Here is a 19,811-nt window from a genome sequence, read left to right on the forward strand (position 1 = left end):
TACAAACACAGGGGAGGGAGACCCTGGTGATTCTCTTGACAGTTTTTATTATCCTCTGTAGGATTTTATGGTCTGATGTCTTGCAGGTTCCCTACCACTCAATGGTGCAGCCAGACAGGATATTCTCGATGGTGTTCCTGTAGAAAGTTGTTTGAATGAGGGTAGGGAGCCTTGCACACCTCTATGACCTCAGAAAGTGTAGACACTGCTGTGCCTTCTTGACTAATGAGGAGGTGTTGTGAGTCTGGGTTAGATTGTCTGGTGTGTGCATACCAAGGAACTTTGTGCTCTTCACTCTCTCCACAACAGAGACATTGATGTGCAATGGAGAGTGGTCGATCTGCACCTTCCTGAAGTCCACAATAATCCTTTTTGTTTTGTCCACTTTGAGACTCAGCTTGTTGCTCTTATACCACTTGACATGCTTCTCTACCTCCTCTCTGTATCCAACATAACATTGATGCTGATGAGGCCAACCACTTTCTGTCATCAGTTAACCTGATGATGCTGTTTCAACTGGATCTGCAGCACACCATGGTGAGTCAGCAGTGGGCTGAATACACAGCCCTTGGGGGCAGGGGAGCACACCACTACTCAGCGTGATGTAGCCTGAGATATTGCTGCCAACTTGGATGGACTGGGGCCTTTCCATCAAGAAAGCCAAGATCCAATTACAAAGAGGTGTGTTGAGTCCCAATGAGGCCATTTTACGCAGCAGTCTGAGGGATGATCATGTTAAACGCCAAGCTGAGTTCAATGAACAGCATCCTGATGTATGAGGCATCGTTTTCTAGGTGTGACAGAATGGAGTGGTGGGCCAAGGCTATGGCATCATCAGTGGACCAAGTGAGCAGGAGATGAACTGGAAATGGTCCAATATAGCTGGAAGGTGGGCTTTTATATGATTCATTACCAACCATTCAAAGCACTTCATAATCATTGAGGTCAGTATCACTGGGCAGTAATCCTTTAGGCCTGTTACTGTTACTCTCTTGGGCAGCCGAATGATGATGACTGCCTTGAAGCCTGCAGTGACAGTGAACTGTTACAAAGAGATGTTAAAGATGTCCGTTAAGACCTGTCAGCTGGCCACACAATCTCTCAGCACCTGACCTGATATGTTGCCCGGCCCCGAGCTTTGTGTGGGATTACCCCGGCTAGGAGCCTCCTCACCTCAGCTGCGGCCAGACAGGGTGACTGTTCCTCAGGGGTACAAGGGGCTTTTCTCGATGTCACATCATTCATCGTGTCAAATTATGCATAGAAGGCATTCAGCCCATCAGGAAGGGAGGTGTTGTTGTCATTGATGCACAGGGTGACCTGTAATCTGTTATGGTTTGTATACCTTGCCACATGCGCCATCTGTCCCTGGTGTCACAAAGTTGTCTGTGGATTTTCAGTACATACTCATGCTTTCCCTTCTTAATGGCATGAGAGTATAACTATTCCTGACCTTACAGTTGTCTTATCCTCCAATATGAACACAGTATCCTGATCACTAGTAAGTGCATGAGCCTCTGAAGTCAGCCATGTCTTCTGATTTGCCTGGGCAGTGTAGTGCTTAATCATGGTGCATCCTTAATGCATTTTCCTATGTAGCCAGTTAATGATCTTGCATATTTATCAATGTCAACGCAATGATCGTAGGGAGCCACCTCCTTGAATATACTATAGTCCTTGCTTTTGAAATAGTCCTGCAGCGCTGAGGTGCCACTTTCTGGCCAGGTCCTGATCTCCCTGTATACTGGCTTGAATCACTTAACCATTGCTCTGTATGGAGGAATTAGCAAAATGGATATGTGGTCTGAGTATCTGAGGTGGGGGTGGAGGCAGCTCCACAGGTGATGGCATAGACCAGGTCAAATATATTCCCTTCTCTGGTTGCAAAATTGACATGCTGGGAGAACTTTGGCAGGAGTATAAGTTCGCATGATTGAAGTCATCAGCAACAATAAAGAAACCATCAGAGCCAGTGGCTTGGTGGTCGCAGATGGTATTGTAGAGTTCCTGCACTACTTCCCCGGCAGTAGCATGGGGGGGTGGGAGTAGGGGGTGCTAGCTGTAAGGAGCAACAATCACAATGGCAGTAAACTCCCTTGGTAAGTAGAAGTGCCTGCATTACACTATTAAAATCTCTATCTGCAGTGAGCAGTGGGCCATTACTACCAAGGTGTTCGTACACCAGTTCTTACTGATGTAGCCACCTAGAGTTCCTCCATGTGTGTTACCAGACGTCACAGCATTTCTGTTGGCCCAAAAGGAGATCAGGCCTTCTAGCTGGATGGCCGAGTCTTGAGTGGTGTCTTGGAGCCACATTTCTAACAGGATGAGTGTGCAGTCATCCCTCATCTCCCACTGGTACAGACGCCTATGCGGGTAATACAGCTTATTTTTTAGCAAGTAGAATCATCAGGATCGCAGGCCTGCAGGGATCTACTTTAAGTCTCATGCGAATAAGGACACGCTTATTACACTTCCGCATCCTCGTATGCCACTTCTGACGTGTTTCACTGAATAGATGCAGCAGGCTGCAGCACGGTGCGAGGGCCCACGCCATATATTAGGCCTTAACTGTGCAGTACCTTTGTTATCCAGTTCGCTAGCAAGGTAAACTTGCGGAATTTGGTGCTTATTACGATCAACAGTGATTCTTGATCATCGAAAAGATGAACAGGATGAGAAATCTCACCATTGATTGGAGCTGGAGAGGCTGTTGTGGCCATGTCTGCCACCATCTTGGAAGTCTAGGACTAGGAACCAAGCAAATGGTTTTAAGATTTAATATTATTTAATACAACATGGTTATTTAGTATGGTTACAGTAAATGAGGTTCTGACAAAATTGATTTTAATTTGACAGTATTTCACGGAGTGAAAAGCAATTAAATTCAAAACTGGGATCTTAAATAAAAAAACACGAACACAAAATGACTCACATATGTTGGGAAGTTTGCTTAAAATTGATAATGTTAAGCAAAGAGAAACATTTAAAGCAATTCTCAAATTTTCAAGAAGATTTAGTCACTGGAACAAAAAATCCACAGGTAAAAGTGGCAAGTCATATTAAACACTGAATAAATATGTTTCAGCAGATATACACAAGAGGGCGATAAACATTTCAAAGAGGAAATAAATTATGCACAGATTGCTGACTGTGCCCTCAGCAGGAAATTTATCTCATTGTTATGAAGATCCAGCAAGTTAAATCTGGGTAACTAGAAACGTTAGGTACAGTTTTAAACTGAGTACAGCAGCTTAAAACATTGCCAAAAACAGTAATATGGCTTTGGACTAGCAGACATTAAAAAAAATATAAAGGATGAGAAAGCAAATGAAATATACCATCAGGGAACAACTTTTAAGAGATTTTACAAGTATGCCAAGAGGACAAGATTAATGAAAATATACCTGGGTGCTTTCGAGATAAAGAAAGGGAAAAAATTCATGAGGAATAAGAAAATGTCAGAGACTATATTATATGTCACCGTTGGGACAATAAAAATAAAAATTATGGGCTATCATCAGTATAATGCAGCTGGAGCATGGTAAAATAAAAGTACAAGAAAAATTAATGGAGGGAAATAAAGGACTTCTGAGGAAGATGCTGAGAGGTTATTTTCTTTAACTGTTTAGAACAGCAAAATTATTGGATCAGCAGTTTAGAACTAAGGAGGAATCTTTTGAATTTTCTGCTTCAGAGGCCTGCTGATGCTCCATTGTCAAAATAATGTAGAGTCATGATCTTACTGAATGGCAGAGTAGGTTCAATCTCTAAACATGTTTGTTTACACCCAGAACCAAACGAATCACCGTTGGGAGGTTGTAAATAAATTCAAGTGAAAACCTTAAAGGTCACTCTAAAAATTGCATTTGTTCTTTTTTGGATCAAAGGTCCTTGGGAGTATATGTTACTCAGAAAATTGAATAATGTGCAGCCAAGAAGAGAAGCAATAATAGGTCAGGTGCCAACTTCCCTGAGAGTGACAAGAGTCCAACTCCAGAGCAGTCAGGTGAGGAGCCTGATGGAACAGCTGCAAACTCTAGGCTGAAAGACATAGTACATAACTGGAACTTTGCCAGATCTGCCTGAATGCATACACAAACAAAATCAAGGATAACCGGACTAATCCTATTCTAGGCATGCAGAGGACATTGGGTGGAGCTTGAAACCCATCCTTTTCAGCATGCTACTAACAACCATCTCCATTTCAACATTTAGCAACTTAACTAAGATGTAGTATCAACTGACTGAGACTTCTTCCATGACAGCACAGGCAGAAGTTGCTTAATGGTCAGCAAGCGCAGAAGAAATTCTGCCTGTTGATCTGGGTGCTCGTTTTGAAACAAAGATTTGGAGAGCTTGACAGTGCTCCAGCAATCCATCCTGAGATAGCTTAAGATTCAGGAGGTGCTGTCTTTGAAAATGGCACTTCTCAATGGAACTCAAATTGCTTGTCCTCAGGATGATGGCATTTGTGATGTCATCAATAGTATTCCACATTGTTGGTAGTTAACCAGTTAACCCAGACTGTTACAACTAATAACAAAGTTACAATCCAAAGCAGATGTTCTAGGCCCAGAAATGCTCAAGGATGCCTGTGGCCACCGGTATAGCACTACAATGAAGAGTAGGTCTAAGAAAGTGTTATACACAAGGGTGATTGGTTGACTTCTAATTTTTTTTGCATTTATTAGAAATGCAAAATGGTTAGTAATATTGGATTGATTTGGTCTCATATTCATAATCTGCAGCCAAGCAATTCTAAAAGAATAATAAATGGAATAAAGATAAGATGGAACTGAGATGCTTGGGTTGAACTTTGCTGTTTATGTTCAGTAGTCCTCCAGGCAGCAGGTCCCAAAGTCAGATCCAGGGCTTACTGAATGACAAATATATCTCATCTGTCACTCTGCTGCAATCCCAAAATCCTTTTGTAAGGCATAGCCTTGTTGGGACCTCCCAGTGTTAGGTGGCAAAATCACCTCAGCACACCTATGGCAGGCCAGATGTGTGTACAACTGAAGATCCCGTTCACTTCAAAAGGGATTCCCAGTCTATGGAATGAGGAATGTCAATTTTTTAATTTTCTTTTTCATTTAAAAAATATTTTATTAATTTTAAGTGTTTTAAAATTTGTTTTAATTTTTAATGTCCAAATATTTAACAATGCTCATCAGGACCTTTTCCTCTTTCCTTCAGCCTCACCTGGCATGTAGTCTTCATCTTTGGTCCCTCTACTCCTGTTCACAATCATACTGGAGACTGACAGGACCACAACAAAAGCTCCCACATTTATCAGTAACTAAGTTTTATACGTCATCTCAAATGGCCAAACGATATGGCAATATATTTTGCAAATGAACTTACCACCCAAGCAACAAGACAAACCTGCAAGTAATTAAGGAGTCCTTTACAGGAGTAATAATGATCGTCTTACAATGATGTCAAAGGATTTTGAAGTGATCAAGTTATTGCAAGTACAGATATTTTGCTTCAGTGTATGAATTGAGGCTCTTAGTGGTCCTTCTACCCAAATGTATTGAATTTTATAGAAAATGACTGAAGGAACATAAGCACCTTGCATCCAGTCATCTCAAATTACAAGGATTGTTATAAAGAAAAACTGTATCCTTCTGTCATTTTGATTGGGAACGTTTGGCTTTTGGGTATTCTCTATTCGTTCATATCCTTTCTAAGCTGCATAAGTATCAAGAGTTTGGATCCATTTTCTGATTAGGACATCCTGACCACATGATCCCTGAGAGAAAACTGAATGTTGGCCACCAAGAATGAGTTCAGAATAAGGCATCCTCATTGCACGATGTTGCCAAAATTATACATCAATTATCTTTTCACGATGACAACAACTGGACATACAGATTTGTATTCATATTTATGAAGTTATACAGTCAGAAACAGGCCTCTTGGTCCAACTTGTCAAAACTGACCATGTGCTCTATGAAATCCCATTCACCAGTGTTTGGCCCATATCTTCTAACCTTTCCAAATATATGCAATAGTCCAGCTATCTTTTATAAGCTATTAGTGTACCAGCCTCAACCTCTTCCTCTGGCAGGCCATTCCATTGCATGTTAAAAAAAAAAAATCCCCTCAAGTTCCTATTAAATACTTCCCATCTCACCTTAAACCTATGCCCTCTAGCTATGGGTTTGCCAACCCTGGTGAAAAGAATAAGTGCATTCACCCTATATATGCCCTTCACCAGTTTGTACATCTCTATAACATCACCCCTTCGACTCCTATACTCTAAGCAATAAAGTCTTTTACTGTAACCTGTTCCTGTGAGTCAGTTCCGCAAGTACTTGGCAAAATCTTCATAAACTTTTTTTTCTGCACTCTTTCCAGTTTAATAACATCTTTCTATACCAGGGACACCAAAACTGAACACAATACTCCAAGTATGGCCTCTTGTACATCATCACTGTGACCTCCCAACTTTTATACTCAATATCATGACTGATGAAAGTCAGCATGCCAAAAGCCTCCCTCACCATCCTGTCTACCTGTGACTTAATTCTATCCTGCAACTCTTTCCAGGGCCCTCCCATTCACTGTGAAAGTCCAACCCTGATTTAACTTTCTAAAATGCAACACCTCACACTTATTTGGATTAAATTCTTTTGCCATTCCTCGGCCCACTTAGCCAATCAAGATTCCCCTGTAATTACTGATAACCTTCTTCCCTGTCCAATATGCCACCTATTTTAATGTCATTTGCAAACTTACTAACCACACCTTCAATATTTTTAACCAAACTCTTGATACAGATGATATACAACAAAAGGTCTAGAACTTACTCCTGAGGCACACCACTACTTGTGGGCCTCCAGTCTGTGAAACAAGCTTCCACCATCACCCTCAGCTTCCTACCTTCAAACCATGTGAAAGGAAGGGGCTTGGGGGTTATGACCTGAACACGGGCAATTGGGACTAGCAGAGAGGATGCTGTAGTTGAACTAGTTGGGCAAAAGGCCTGTTTCTGTGCTGTATTACTCTAGGATTCTAAATAAATGTCAATTTGAGGTGCAATATTTTACCTAATGGATGTAACCATGGTGACTTTGCATGCTAGCATGGAAGTGGTTTGCATGTAGTTATACCATTGGTACTAGTTGTCTGTTTTGGCAAACTCCACAACAGATAAGATACTCAAGCATATTATAACTTGCAACACTATCAGCCTCTGTGGTGGCCGTGATGCCATACTTAGACAGATAGGAATGCATTGACAACTTCAAGTAAGTTGGTGCCCTTGCTACCTATGTCTAAACCTGACAGCCCTGATGCCATGTCTCAGTCAGTCAAATACCACAAAAGAACTTAGACAGGGCAAGTGGGGTTTTATTGCTACTGTTTATCAGGCATCTTGTGTGCCGCACACTCGAAGAGCTAACAAAATACATGTATCCAATTTAACAAAGTGGCAATAAGCTGATGTCAACAGCTGTCTATGCATTCTATGTACACACCTCAAGTGCCAAATAGTGCAAGGAATGTTACAATGGTGTGATAAGGATTTGCAACCAAAATTTAATAGTAGACCTGATTACTCTACTGAGTTTTTTCCCCCAGAATAACTGCAAGAATCCTTATAGCTACTTATGAAATTTTCTCATTATTGGTAACATTACATAAATCATATTATAGAGAAGTCTTGAAATTATCGAATATTGGCATTCTTCAGAGAACAATATGCCAATATAAATTTGCAATGAATTGTTAATTACTATACATACATCCAGTAACTGACAGAAGCTATGTAGTACTTTAAATTGGACAAAATTGACAAATTAATCGCTCCATTGAGTAATGGGAAATACAGATACAAGATTTCTTAGCAGTAAGAGTTCCAAACATATTACCTTTGTCTGATAAACTGGATTATCAATTAGAAAGGTTGCTTTCATGGCCTCTGTATACATGCACGCCTTGTATAGAGACTGTGCATAGTAGAGTTTGTAGTCATCTATTTCTTGATGAATCTGTACCAACTGTTCATAGCAGTCTGCAGCATTTGAGAAGTCTTGCATTTGATAATAGCAATATCCCAAGAGAGAGAGTGCTGCCCGAGACTGAAAAAAATTGGTATCAATTAAGAGGATTAGAGCATATATCATCCACTAGAAATATTAACTATCTTCTTAAATTCCAAAATATTTTCACATAAAAAACCATGAACAGCCTTATCTAAAAATACATCATTAAAGAAAGATGCACATACCTGCCATACAGTTCAACTGTATAACAACGCAAAGTTTAGCTGCAGTGAGATTTTCAGCTCATTAGTCTTAAGAAATTACATATGCTCCTTAAAGGGCCAAAACTCAAATTGCTTTCATTGTCCTCAGTGAGATCCGTGAACACTGACAACTGCAAATGCAACTGCGTGTCTACGTGGATTGCTCAGCCCACGGAAGTCAGGCTCAAAGTCACTTTCAGCTTCTAAACTTCAGTATCATTCCAGACTCCTCCAAAAGGTCTCTGCCATTTCTCGAGGTTTACTATTCAAAATTGAATTAAAGAGGTCACTTGAACTCTGTCCTCGAGGACAGAAGACTGCATCCACTATTCCTACAGACCGCAATAGCAGGCTGGCTGAATGTTGGTATTCACCTTCATTCTACGCTTTCCCAAAATATACATTCAGAAGATGAACTTCTATTTAATGATTCCATCAGCATTTCCTGCTGGGAGGATCACCCCTTCAACAAACATGCATCGCTCGGATTCTCCCCCTACCTGTCCAACTCTCTCTCATCCCCTCACAACAGTCACCTAGCAGCATCACTGAGTAGCAAAGCTCCCCGTAACTGAAAAGGTGATACTTGTATAACTAGATGGGCTGTTCAACAATTGTTAAGAACTTATAACACATCAACAGGAAACCCTGCACTGAAAACCAATGACGTGTGTTTTGGTTTGTTGTTATACAGAAAAAAAATCTAACACTATAGCAATGTCAACCTATCTACTGAAAATCTTAATCTTTATGTGACTTTCATTAAAATAAACCTTAAAGTGAGCCATAATGTTGTTTTTTTAAAATCAAAAACAAATCTTCTTATAACTAAGCAACACACACAAAATGCTGGAGGAACTCAGCAAGCCAGGCAGCATCTATGGAAAAGTGCACAGTCGATGTTTCGGGCCAAGATGGGTTCTAATGAAGGGTCTTGGCCCAAAACGTCAACTGTACTCTTTTCTATTGATGCTGCCTGGCCTTCTGAGTTCCTTCAGCATTTTGTGCGTGTTGCTTGGATTTCCAGCATTTGCAGATTTTCTCGTTTGTTATAACTAAAACTTTTGGCTCACTAGGTACTGCATTTCAGGGGGCAAAGCCTCCAGTCCAATTCCCCTCTATTTCTTAATACCCGTGGCAATATATTCTTTTCCATCTCTGCCAACCAACTCTCCGTTGATTCTTTTTATCCTTTCGTGTAGGGTAATGATATTTTATAGCTATACACTATTTATTTATTTAGAATTACAGCACTGAACAGGCCCTCCCAGCCCAGTGAGCTGCACTGCCCAGTAATACACCTATTTAACCTTCGTCTATCACAGGACAATTTACAATGACCAATTAATCTAGTGAACTGTCTGTCTTTGGAATGCAGGAGGAAAACAATGCACCTGGAGGAAACCCACACATTCACAGGGATGACGTACAAACTCCTTATGGATGGCGCCAGAATTGAACTCTGAACTCCGATGCCCCAAGTTGTAATAGCATTGCGCTAAACACTACACCATTGTGGCGCCCCATTTTTTGGGGTATGGAAGGAAAATGGAGTACCTGGAGGAAACTCAAGTTGAGCAATAATTAGTGCTGCTGCCTTAGACTTTTAAAATCCTGGGTTTGATGCTCAGCTCCAGTGCTTCCTGTGTGGAATTTGCACATTCTTTCCCATGGCTCTGGGATTTTTTTTTTTTTTTTTTTTTTTTTTTTTTGAGTGTTCTAGTTCTCTCCCACATCTAAATACAGGGTAGTAGGTTATTTGGCCATTCTAAATTGTTAATAACATACATAATGGGCAAAATGCTCAATAGGGATAGTCGATGGGCACATGAGCTAAGTTGCTGGGATACAGGGACATATGACTGACATTGATGATGGCATTGCCTTATTGGGAGCCAGTGTGCATTTGATGGACCAAACTTTCAACTTTGTGGTAAGCATATATATTATGCAGACTAATGAGGTTAAAATCATTCAGAAGATTAATTTTGTCTGCTTTGCTACAGCTGGTCATTTGGGCGAGATTTATATTGGGGGAAAAAAGCAAACAAAAATCCTGCCAAAACTTTAGGGAACAATTTATTTAATGAGTGCTAAGATAGTCAGAAATGTACACAATTATTGTTCTACTCTAGGTTAACCCAATTTCCAGTTGAAAGGCACTTTTTTTGTATTTGTGAAAATAATTTCTCAGCCAATGCTTCCCTGGAAAAAGTAGTATGGTTCTGTAAACAACAAACGGCAGAACAATGGCCATAGGAGATTTGTAGGAAACCCTAGTGCAATGCAAAGCCTCTGTAGTTCATTTGTGGCTGACAATAATATAATGAGGCACAATGTCTTCCATGATCTATCAGATTAACAACACACAAAACAATTTTTTTTAAGAATAATTGTTCTTCAGAGTAATAAAACATCTGCACAAATTGCATTGCAGGTCAAACTTCATCATGTAGCCGTTCACACTGTCTTTTATAGAAACAATAGTTTTACTTTTAAATAAACTCATCAGACCATATAAAACTTGCTGGTTAAGAAAATGCTCAGCCACTGGCAGTTAACTTCACAGCTTCTGGAACATCCCAATACGATGCTGTACTAATGAATTTTGTATTTTAGTAAATGCTTAACAGACAAGTTCATCCAAGGGTATTTTATTATTTTGACTATTTATAAGACACAGTACACCCTCAATATTCAGTACATTAGATGTACGTCAAGTTACTTTTGTCAGCAAACATATGAAAGCATTTAAAATTACAATACTTACTTTTGAGTGATTCTGTAGTTCATTGTTGAGAATATGAATGGCCTCTCCATATCTTCCATCTCGGATCTGAAAAATTGAATGGATGCCATTACAGGGATAATTAGTGAAATTTTTCCTTCCTGATATTAAGCAGAATGAAAACACCTAACAAAAGCTGCTAATTGCATAGCACCTTTAGTGTACCACCTTATTGATTGGCACTTTGAGGTCTGTTATCAAGCAAAATATATTACTACTGGGAGATGATAGTGCAGGTTACAAAAGGATGAGTCAAGAACCAGGCTTTGAAACCAGCTCATTAGAGGAACATGATGGAAATACACAAATATTTAGGAAAGTAAATCCAGATTTTAGACCTTTATACTGATACAATGGCCATCAATGGGAGGGAAGTTCATTTTGAGGCCATTCCCAAGCTTGCACTGAAAAAGTGTTAATATCTTGGAGGGTTGTATGAATGGATGAGATTACAGCAAGGAAGAGGGACAAAGCTATGGAGGGATTTCAAAATATGTATGAAGATTTTAAACTGAAGCATTAATCAATCTTGAGTAAACATTGTTTTAGCATAAGGGAGATGCGAGAGGAATGGAATTTGATGTGGTTTAAATCATGGTGTCTACAGAGGGCAGAAGGAGTAGTTTCTCGATGTAACAAAGGAATGGATTAGGATTTCAGCAGGAAATGATCTGGGATGGCTTGGTGTGAGAAGATGTTTTCAGGAAGAAAATAGGCAGCCTTAGTGATGTCAGGGACTTGGCCTGATACTGTTTCAAATTGCTACCAGGAATGCAATGGGTGATTTGGGAATGGGGTTTGTAATAAGGACCAAGAACAATTGGCTAAATAACCACTGCTTTACTATATTTCAGACAATGAATCATTTAAAACTGAAATTTAAGTTTACATTCCACAATCTATTTTTCTACGTCAGCAAAAAGCAATCAGGAAATTAGTAGGAGAGCTGTTAAGTACAGACACTTACTGGTCACACATGGTTCTAAGAATTTCTAAAAGCTCAAGTTTTTATAAATTGTAAATTCGAAGGCTGAAGTTGCACTGGTAGATTAACTAGCCATAAATTAGTATAAATCTTGCTTGATTTTAGATCTTTGGTAGATCTTGGTTAGAATTAGTGTAATTGAGCAGTCGATGAACAACATAGAGTTGGTGGGCTAAATGGGCTGTTTTCATGCTATCTCTCTCCAAGGTCTAATATCTCTCCAATATCTATCTGTACTACAATTCAAAAGTTAATGAACCACAGAACTGCAGACTGGAGAGTTTTTAACCTATATAGCTATGGCAGTGATTAACTGGGATTGGAAGGTTATGTGTTTTATTGGAATCATTACTATTATTCTGTTATCACTCAAACAGTAACTCTTTGTGATCAAAGTGGAACTGGTACAAGTTTCCCCCGCAATCCGAAGGTACAGCGTTCCTGTGAAACTGTTCGTAAACCGAAATGTCGTAAAGCGAAGAAGCAATTACCATTTATTAAAATGGGAAAATTTTGTGAGCGTTCGCAGACCCAAAAATAATCTACCAAATCATGACAAATAACACATAAAATCTAAAATAACAGCAACATATAGTAAAAGCAGGAATGATATGATAAATACACAGCCTATATAAAGTAGAAATACTTCTCCACAATCATTACTAAACTGATCTCCGTAGCGAAAATCTCACGCAAGCGCTGTCGGCAGAAAATCTCACGCAAGCGCTGTTGGCAAGAACACTCTCTCCAGTAACCTTTAAGCTATGAAGCTGCCAAATCATACCAAATAACACGTAAAAATACACAGCCTAAATAAAGTAGAAATAATGTATGTACAGTGTAGTATCACTTACCGGAATTGGTTCAGCACAGAGCACACTTATGATGGTGTGTTAGACTGAGCTGTCACAGGTTGGGGTGGTGCAGTGGCCCCCACCCTCCAGGCCGCTGACCGATACATTGCCATGAAGCATGCAGGAATGCAGCGGTAGCCGGGAGGCACACAGCACATCTTTAAGAAAAAAGCCAAAATAAACAAAAACAAGCTAATTAATTAGGTGCCGCCTGACACGTAATTGTCGGCCCAGATCAGTGCTGATTTCCAAATGCGTCGTCTCTGATCTGGGCCGACAAATTACGTGTCGGCAGCACCTAATTAATTACCATGTTTATTTCGGCTTTTTTCTTAACGATGTGCTGGGTGCCTCCCGGCTACTGCTGCATTCTCCGCGAATCAGTATCTGTCCGTGGCCTGGGGGTTGGGGTGGTGGGACACTGGGGTGTCATCTCGTCGTCTGTTTCCATTAGGGCAGGCAGGTCATCTTCTGTCTCTGTCCGCCTCGATGTCGAAGGTCGAGGTTCGTCGTCTGCTGTGGCTGATGTGGAAGGCTCGCTTGACTGCTGAGCCTCGCGCATTTTTCTATCATACAGTTCTTTGTAAGGATTCAAACCATCCTGCAAATATCTCCTAAACCGACGTACCCTTTCAAAATTAAAGTCGTACTTTATCATTACTCATTCGGTTTTGATTGTTATCCTTTTTTCTTCCAATTGCATCAGCTCTTCATCTGTCAGTTCTTGGTCATGGGATGCCAAAACCTCTTCAACATCATGTTCGTCAGCTTCCACAAGCCAAACTCACGTTGTCCTTACTTCACTCACCACGATCAAAACGCTTAATTACGTCTAGTTTTACACTAAGTGTAACACACTTACGAGCTCTTTCAGGCTTTTCCAATACCTTAGAACTCATCTTGCAAACGGCTGCTCACAGGCTCGTGTTTAAGCAATGCCGGCGAGAATGCCGTTCCGAATCCGGGGGAGAGCGGCTGCTGGGGCGCGCGCTGCCTTTTATCACGCGATTTTTTTTTTCGTAACAGTGAAAACACCTTCTGAAAGCGAAAACAGGGTACTAATGTAGGTCTTTCGTAACAGTGAGGTTTTGTAAAGCAAACGTTCGAAGGGCGGGGGACACCTGTATACAAATTCATGCAATTATATACGGTATGCGTACAGGGTAATCTTGAAGATGACATTCCAATGCAGCCTAATAGTGCATGCGTAATTTGTAAAAGTACAAAGATTAATCAGCGCAAAAAGGTAGTCCAAAAATTCCAAACTTTGTCCTGTCATCTACCAACTTCCTAAATTTTGCCTTAGTATGGTTCCTAATACAACAGTAGGTATAATTTTAAAATATATTAAGAAAAACTTCACTTGGCTTGCTACTCTCAGTCTCTGTGACCTTCTCCAGTTCTCCAACCTCCCAAATTTGTTGTGCCTCTGAATTCCTTTGTATGTCCAGTTTTGAACAGTTCCGTATTGGTGGGAGCACCAGTTAGCTCGGTTCAAGCTCTGAAACTTTCTCCACATCCCACCAACTTTACTACTTCTTTGAAGCCCTAGATCAAACTTACTAGATCAAAGTTTTGCTCACTTGATGTAGGCTTGACAGATCAAGTGGCCTCCTTTTATCCTGTAACTACCACTCTTTGTGATTCGATGTCAATTATTGATTGATAATATGAAACATACTGGAATATTTGTCTCTACAGTACAATACGTACTTTATCGTTTCTGGTATTCCATCTTGTATCTACTCCCCTGTTAAATTAAGTCAAATCTTTCCTAAAACGCTATTTAGCTGATACATTAATCAATTAAAAAAACATAAAACATGGAAGAACTTAGTGGATCAGGTAGCTTCTGTTTATTGTAGTAGTACATAAATCCAACAATCCTAGAACATCAGGTAGGAAGCAGGGATGAGTGCAATTCCAACAATTCTAAAGAAACTTAATACCAGACCAGATAACACAGCCAGCCTGACTGCTACCCATCCAAGCTAATCTGTTTTAACAAAGTGATACAACCTGTGTCAGGTAAGATTTGACATACATGAAAATACATTGAAAAACCCATGGAAATCTTCCTGCATAGGAACCAAATTAACTAAAAGAATATTATTCACATTCCATAGTTGTATGCAGTAAGACCAGACAACATGTAGACATGGGCTATTAAGTAGCAATTAATATTTATGTCATGAAAGTGTCAGGCAAAGATCATCTCCAACGAGATAGACTCTAACCATTTCAGTGAATTCAGTGGTATTATATATCAGCACACAGGAGGGAGATTGAAAACCTGGCTGAGCGGTGTCATGACAACAACCTCTCACTCAATGTCAGCAAAACCAAGGAGCTGATTGTAGACTTCTGGAGGGGGAAACCAGAGGTCCATGAGCCAGTCCTCATTGGAGGATCAGAGGTAGAGAGGGTCAGCAGATTTAAATTCCTGGGTGTCATTATCTCAGAGGGCTTGTCCTGGACCCATCATATAGATGTAATTATAAAGAAAGCATGACAGTGCCTATACTTCCTAAGAAGGCTGTAGAGATTCAACACAACACCAAAAACCCTGAGAAGCTTCTATAGATGTGTAGTGGAAAGTGTATTAACTGGCTGTATTACGGCCTGGTCTGGGAAAACCAATGCCTTTGAACAGAAAATCCTACAGATGGTACTGGATTCGGCTCAGTACATCATGGTTAAAATCCCACCCAGCCACTGAGCACATCTACATGAAATACATCTACACGTAGGAAAGCAACATCTATCATTAAAGATCCTCGCCACCCGGGCCATGCTCTTTTCTCACTGCTGCCATCAGGTAGAAGGTACAAGTATCTTAGGACTCGCACTACCAGGTTCAAGAACAGTTACTACCCCTCAATCATCAGGCTCTTGAACAAAAGAGGATAAATACATTCATCTACTGGGATGTTCCCACGAGCAATGATCTCACTTTAAGGATTCTTTATCTTGTTATTTCATGCTTTGGTTATACATTGCTATTTATTTATTGTTGCATTTTAACACTTTGTTGTCCTCTATGCTCTTGCTCTTTGATTGATCCTGTGTACAGTTACTGTTCTATAGATTTGCTGAGTATGCCAGAAAGGAAAAGAATCTCAGGGTTGCATGTGGTGACATGTACGTGCTCTGATAATAAATTTTACTTTAAACTTTGAACTTCCACATTTCCTGTGATCAACGGTATGGAGGTATGGTCATGGTTGAACGGAAACTCAATTGTACATAAACATAGTTTCATAAGAGCAGAACAGATCATTACCTAGGATGAGCGCTGTTCCAATGATTCCAGAATATCTTGATGCTGTCGTGGATAAAACAGGCAGCTTGACTGCTACCCCATCCTACAGCTTAACTATTTACTGCCTCCACTATCAGCATGCTGCTGCTACTCGCCTGGCTGGCACAAGACTGAACTTCAGCAACAAGTGCATGGGAGCACAACCAGTTGTAGGCTGTTTTCCAAAATGCACATTATTCTGGTGCCTGTCACTGTTCCTTCAATGTTGCTACCTTTCTCCGGATAAATAAGATTCAGAAAGGCAATGCAAACTTCAAATAATGAATAATTCTAAGCATTCACGTAACATCAGCAATTGTATTTTCTAGTCTTTTATCTAACTATTTGTAAAGCATATTCTGCAAATGCTGGAAATCTGAAACCAAATAAAAAACACTGTATAGGTCATCAACATCTATGAGACCATACATGATGCCATTTTAGGTCTGACCCCTTCAGCTAGAACAGGGGTTTCCATGGACCCTTACCATTAACTGAGCGGTTCACAGACCCCAGGTTGGGAACCCCTGGGCTAGAAGATAATGTGAATATTGAGACCTTACAAAAAAAAACACTATTGTGGGTAGGGGGAAAGTGGACATATACAAGGACTGCCATTATACCTAGACTGGGTAAGTCTCACAGAAAACAGCATGATTTGCTTTGGACTAATGCTAACAGGTTAGGTAACTTTGTTCTCCACTCTATGATGTCACTTTACCTCTCTATATTCAGTGAGGTGAGTGCTCAAGTCTCCAGGGAAAGGGGAAAAAATGAACCCAACATTGCACCTATCCTGATGGCCACCTGTGTGTGTGGCTGCACCAAATGCAGGAAATACCATCTGTTGCCATATGCTGAAGCTCTACCTGTCCTGGTTGTTGGGAAGGATTTTCCCACATAAATTCAATGAAAGTAAATTCAGATTCACATTCGCATTTATTTACATCGAAACATACAGTGAAATGTGTTGTTTGCACAAACAACCAATACAACCCAAGGAAGTCTTGGGGGCAGCCTGTAAGTGTCACCAGACGTTCCAACACCAATATACCATGCCCACATTTAATTCTGCACCTCAAAATTTTGGGTAATAATTTAGGGCAAATCTCCCTGACTGATTGACCATAACATACCGTACTAACAATATAGGTGTATAGACCCGATAACTCTGATCCAGGTAACACGATGGATATAAAGAAACCCAGACAATGTTTAATACATCTTCTGAATTTCTGATTTCTCTCTTGCAAATTATTTCCCGAGCTCTATCGTCATCCGCTCAGATTTTGGGCTTCTTGATTTTTATTTTTCAATTGTTCAGTCAAGAGATGTGGGCTGTACTGTCTGAACCAGTATTCAATTGCTCATTTCTAATAATCACTGAGGTCATGAAAGTGAGCTGCCTTCTTGAATTGCTGCAATCATTGAGGTGTGGGCATACCCTGAACTCCTTGCACAAGAGCGAATGATGTAAATTTATATAGAAAGATACTGAACTTAAGGATATCAACAATTATAAAAGGAAAATATTAAAACATTTTCAAACTTTGTGTAATCAGACTTTCAGATATACAGTACCTCCAAACATAACTGATAATCCTGACATACAAATATAACATGTGAAACAGTTCAAATATGAACATGGGAAGAGTCACAGGCAAATGGTTGAGGTGATGCAAGAAATCAACATAATTAGAGCATTAATTTCTTCCAAGTAAGTGTATAGTAATGGAAGTTGGGAGAAGTCAGGTAGAAAGGAGAAAAACTAGCAATGACACTTGTTATTCACAATTTGATCATATGAAGATAGAGGGTGGAACAAAATAAAACGCTTAAGGTATCGGTTAAGATTATATATCAGTAGGCTTGTGTGGGGCACATCAACTGGCACTGTGTTTATTAAGATGAATGGTTTGTTTATGTACCTTTGAATTGTCCATCTAATTTGGTATTTGCCCTTGAAGTGATGCTAATTTTCAATCAATAATTTGTTCATAGGCTCAGCACTGATAAGTTCAATGATGGATGAGGTCGAATGAACAGTGAAGGAAACAAAGGGCCAGGTGGAGGGCAAAACGAAAAAATATCAGGTAGTTGACTGCTGGACAGTAGGATGAATCTTGACTGTTGGGAATCAGTGGACCTGGGTTCAGCAAGGCCTGGGCAGGGAAAGGAAAGGAAGCGTCTTCTTCTCTCTGACTTTAAATGGCAATTGGCATTCCAACTTAAAGGTGCATTACCACCACCAACTAACCGGACTGGAGTATGGTGTAGGGTTGGGAAATAAAACCCCTACTAATAAGGGGTCTGTGGTTTTGAGTGGGACAGTAAAGTTAGTAGAATTGTGGCCTCACAATCAGTGATCAGTGCTGACGTCCAATGTTGTCTGTATATTCTTTCTGTGGCAGTGTGGGTCTCCTTGGGTGCTGCAGTTTTCTCCCACATCCCAAAAACATACAGCCTGCTATGCCACTGTAAATTGCCCCTAGTGTTAGAATCTGGGGTGGGCAGAAGGGAACGAGGAGAGAATAAAGTAGGATTAGAGTAAATGGGATTTATGCTCAGTGTGGACTCACTGACCAAAGGGTCTTTTCCATTCAGATGAAATGAGGACGTAGAAGGAAATTCATGGATCTTTTAATTTTCATTTATGCTTATATCGTTCAAATGGAACCGCAGAGGCACAAGTGTGGCGTCTTGCGATTCAATTGCTCGGCAAGATTGACTCAAGACCTCTGTGACCCAACAGGGGCCGTGAAAGACAGGCCACTTTGTAGCCAGGAGGCCCCATCCCCAATTTAGCCAGCAACTCCATCACAGAGGAAAACATCAACACCCCTCTGCACACCACCAACAAATTGCGGGAATTAATGACTTCAGTCAATCAACAAGAATCTCAGCACTAATGCTGTGAGTGCTTCCGGAATACTTTATTTCTATGCAAATATAAATCTCCGTTTCACCGTTTTTATCCGCCGCCCATTCCCGAGCTTCGTCACGACAAACTCACCAGTTTATAAATGGTCGCCGTATACTCCCCGTCTTTTATCTGCACCAGTGTCATTTCTAACTATGATAGGAACAATTCAAACAGACTTTGAAAGATCTGCTTGATTGATTATATATTAACTCCAATCATTACGGTCACTTGCGATAAAATCGTCCGTCTGCGCGTACGCTGTGATCATGGTAACCGGCCGGAAATGGGAGAGGAAATGAGATCACCGCCCTCGGCTTTTCCAGACAGACCGACAGAACTCCGGGTACCATCTTTACTACTGGCACAGTCGCTGGAGAGTCGAGGTGATGGGCGCCATATTCACTACTGGCATGTTTTGTTTGTACGTGCTGCCGTAATTGTTTTCAATAAATGCAGCTTCATCTAATATTAATTAACATAAATATGAGATGCATTTTCGAAAAGTGGCATCGGACCAATTACTAGAGATTTACATTTTTTTCTGCGAAACTACAGATCATCATAACAGAAGCTGACGACTATCTCACGAAGGCTGAAAAACAAACGTAAGAAAGGACGTACAACTGTATAAATATGCTTTTAAAGTAATTGTTTCAAAATCGCTGAACAAGTGGAACATATTTTTATTAAATAGCGTAAA

The 19,811-nt window shown here is 40.3% G+C and overlaps 1 protein-coding gene across 1 annotated transcript in view; it reads right to left on the reverse strand.

Moving 5' to 3' along the window:
• Nucleotides 1–19,384, reverse strand: part of ift70 (intraflagellar transport 70) — a 104,048-nt gene extending 84,664 nt beyond the window's left edge. The window contains exons 1-3 of the mRNA XM_072269479.1: nucleotides 19,202–19,384; nucleotides 11,031–11,096; nucleotides 7,884–8,093 (exon numbers count right to left, since the gene is read on the reverse strand). Coding sequence (XP_072125580.1) covers nucleotides 7,884–8,093; nucleotides 11,031–11,096; nucleotides 19,202–19,255 — 330 coding nt within the window. The 5' untranslated portion in view covers nucleotides 19,256–19,384. The remainder of the gene's footprint in view (nucleotides 1–7,883; nucleotides 8,094–11,030; nucleotides 11,097–19,201) is intronic.
• Between the last annotated feature and the right edge of the window lie 427 nt (nucleotides 19,385–19,811).

The sequence above is a fragment of the Mobula birostris genome, chromosome 9 (genome assembly GCF_030028105.1).
Source record: "Mobula birostris isolate sMobBir1 chromosome 9, sMobBir1.hap1, whole genome shotgun sequence".
Taxonomy (NCBI): domain Eukaryota; kingdom Metazoa; phylum Chordata; class Chondrichthyes; order Myliobatiformes; family Myliobatidae; genus Mobula; species Mobula birostris.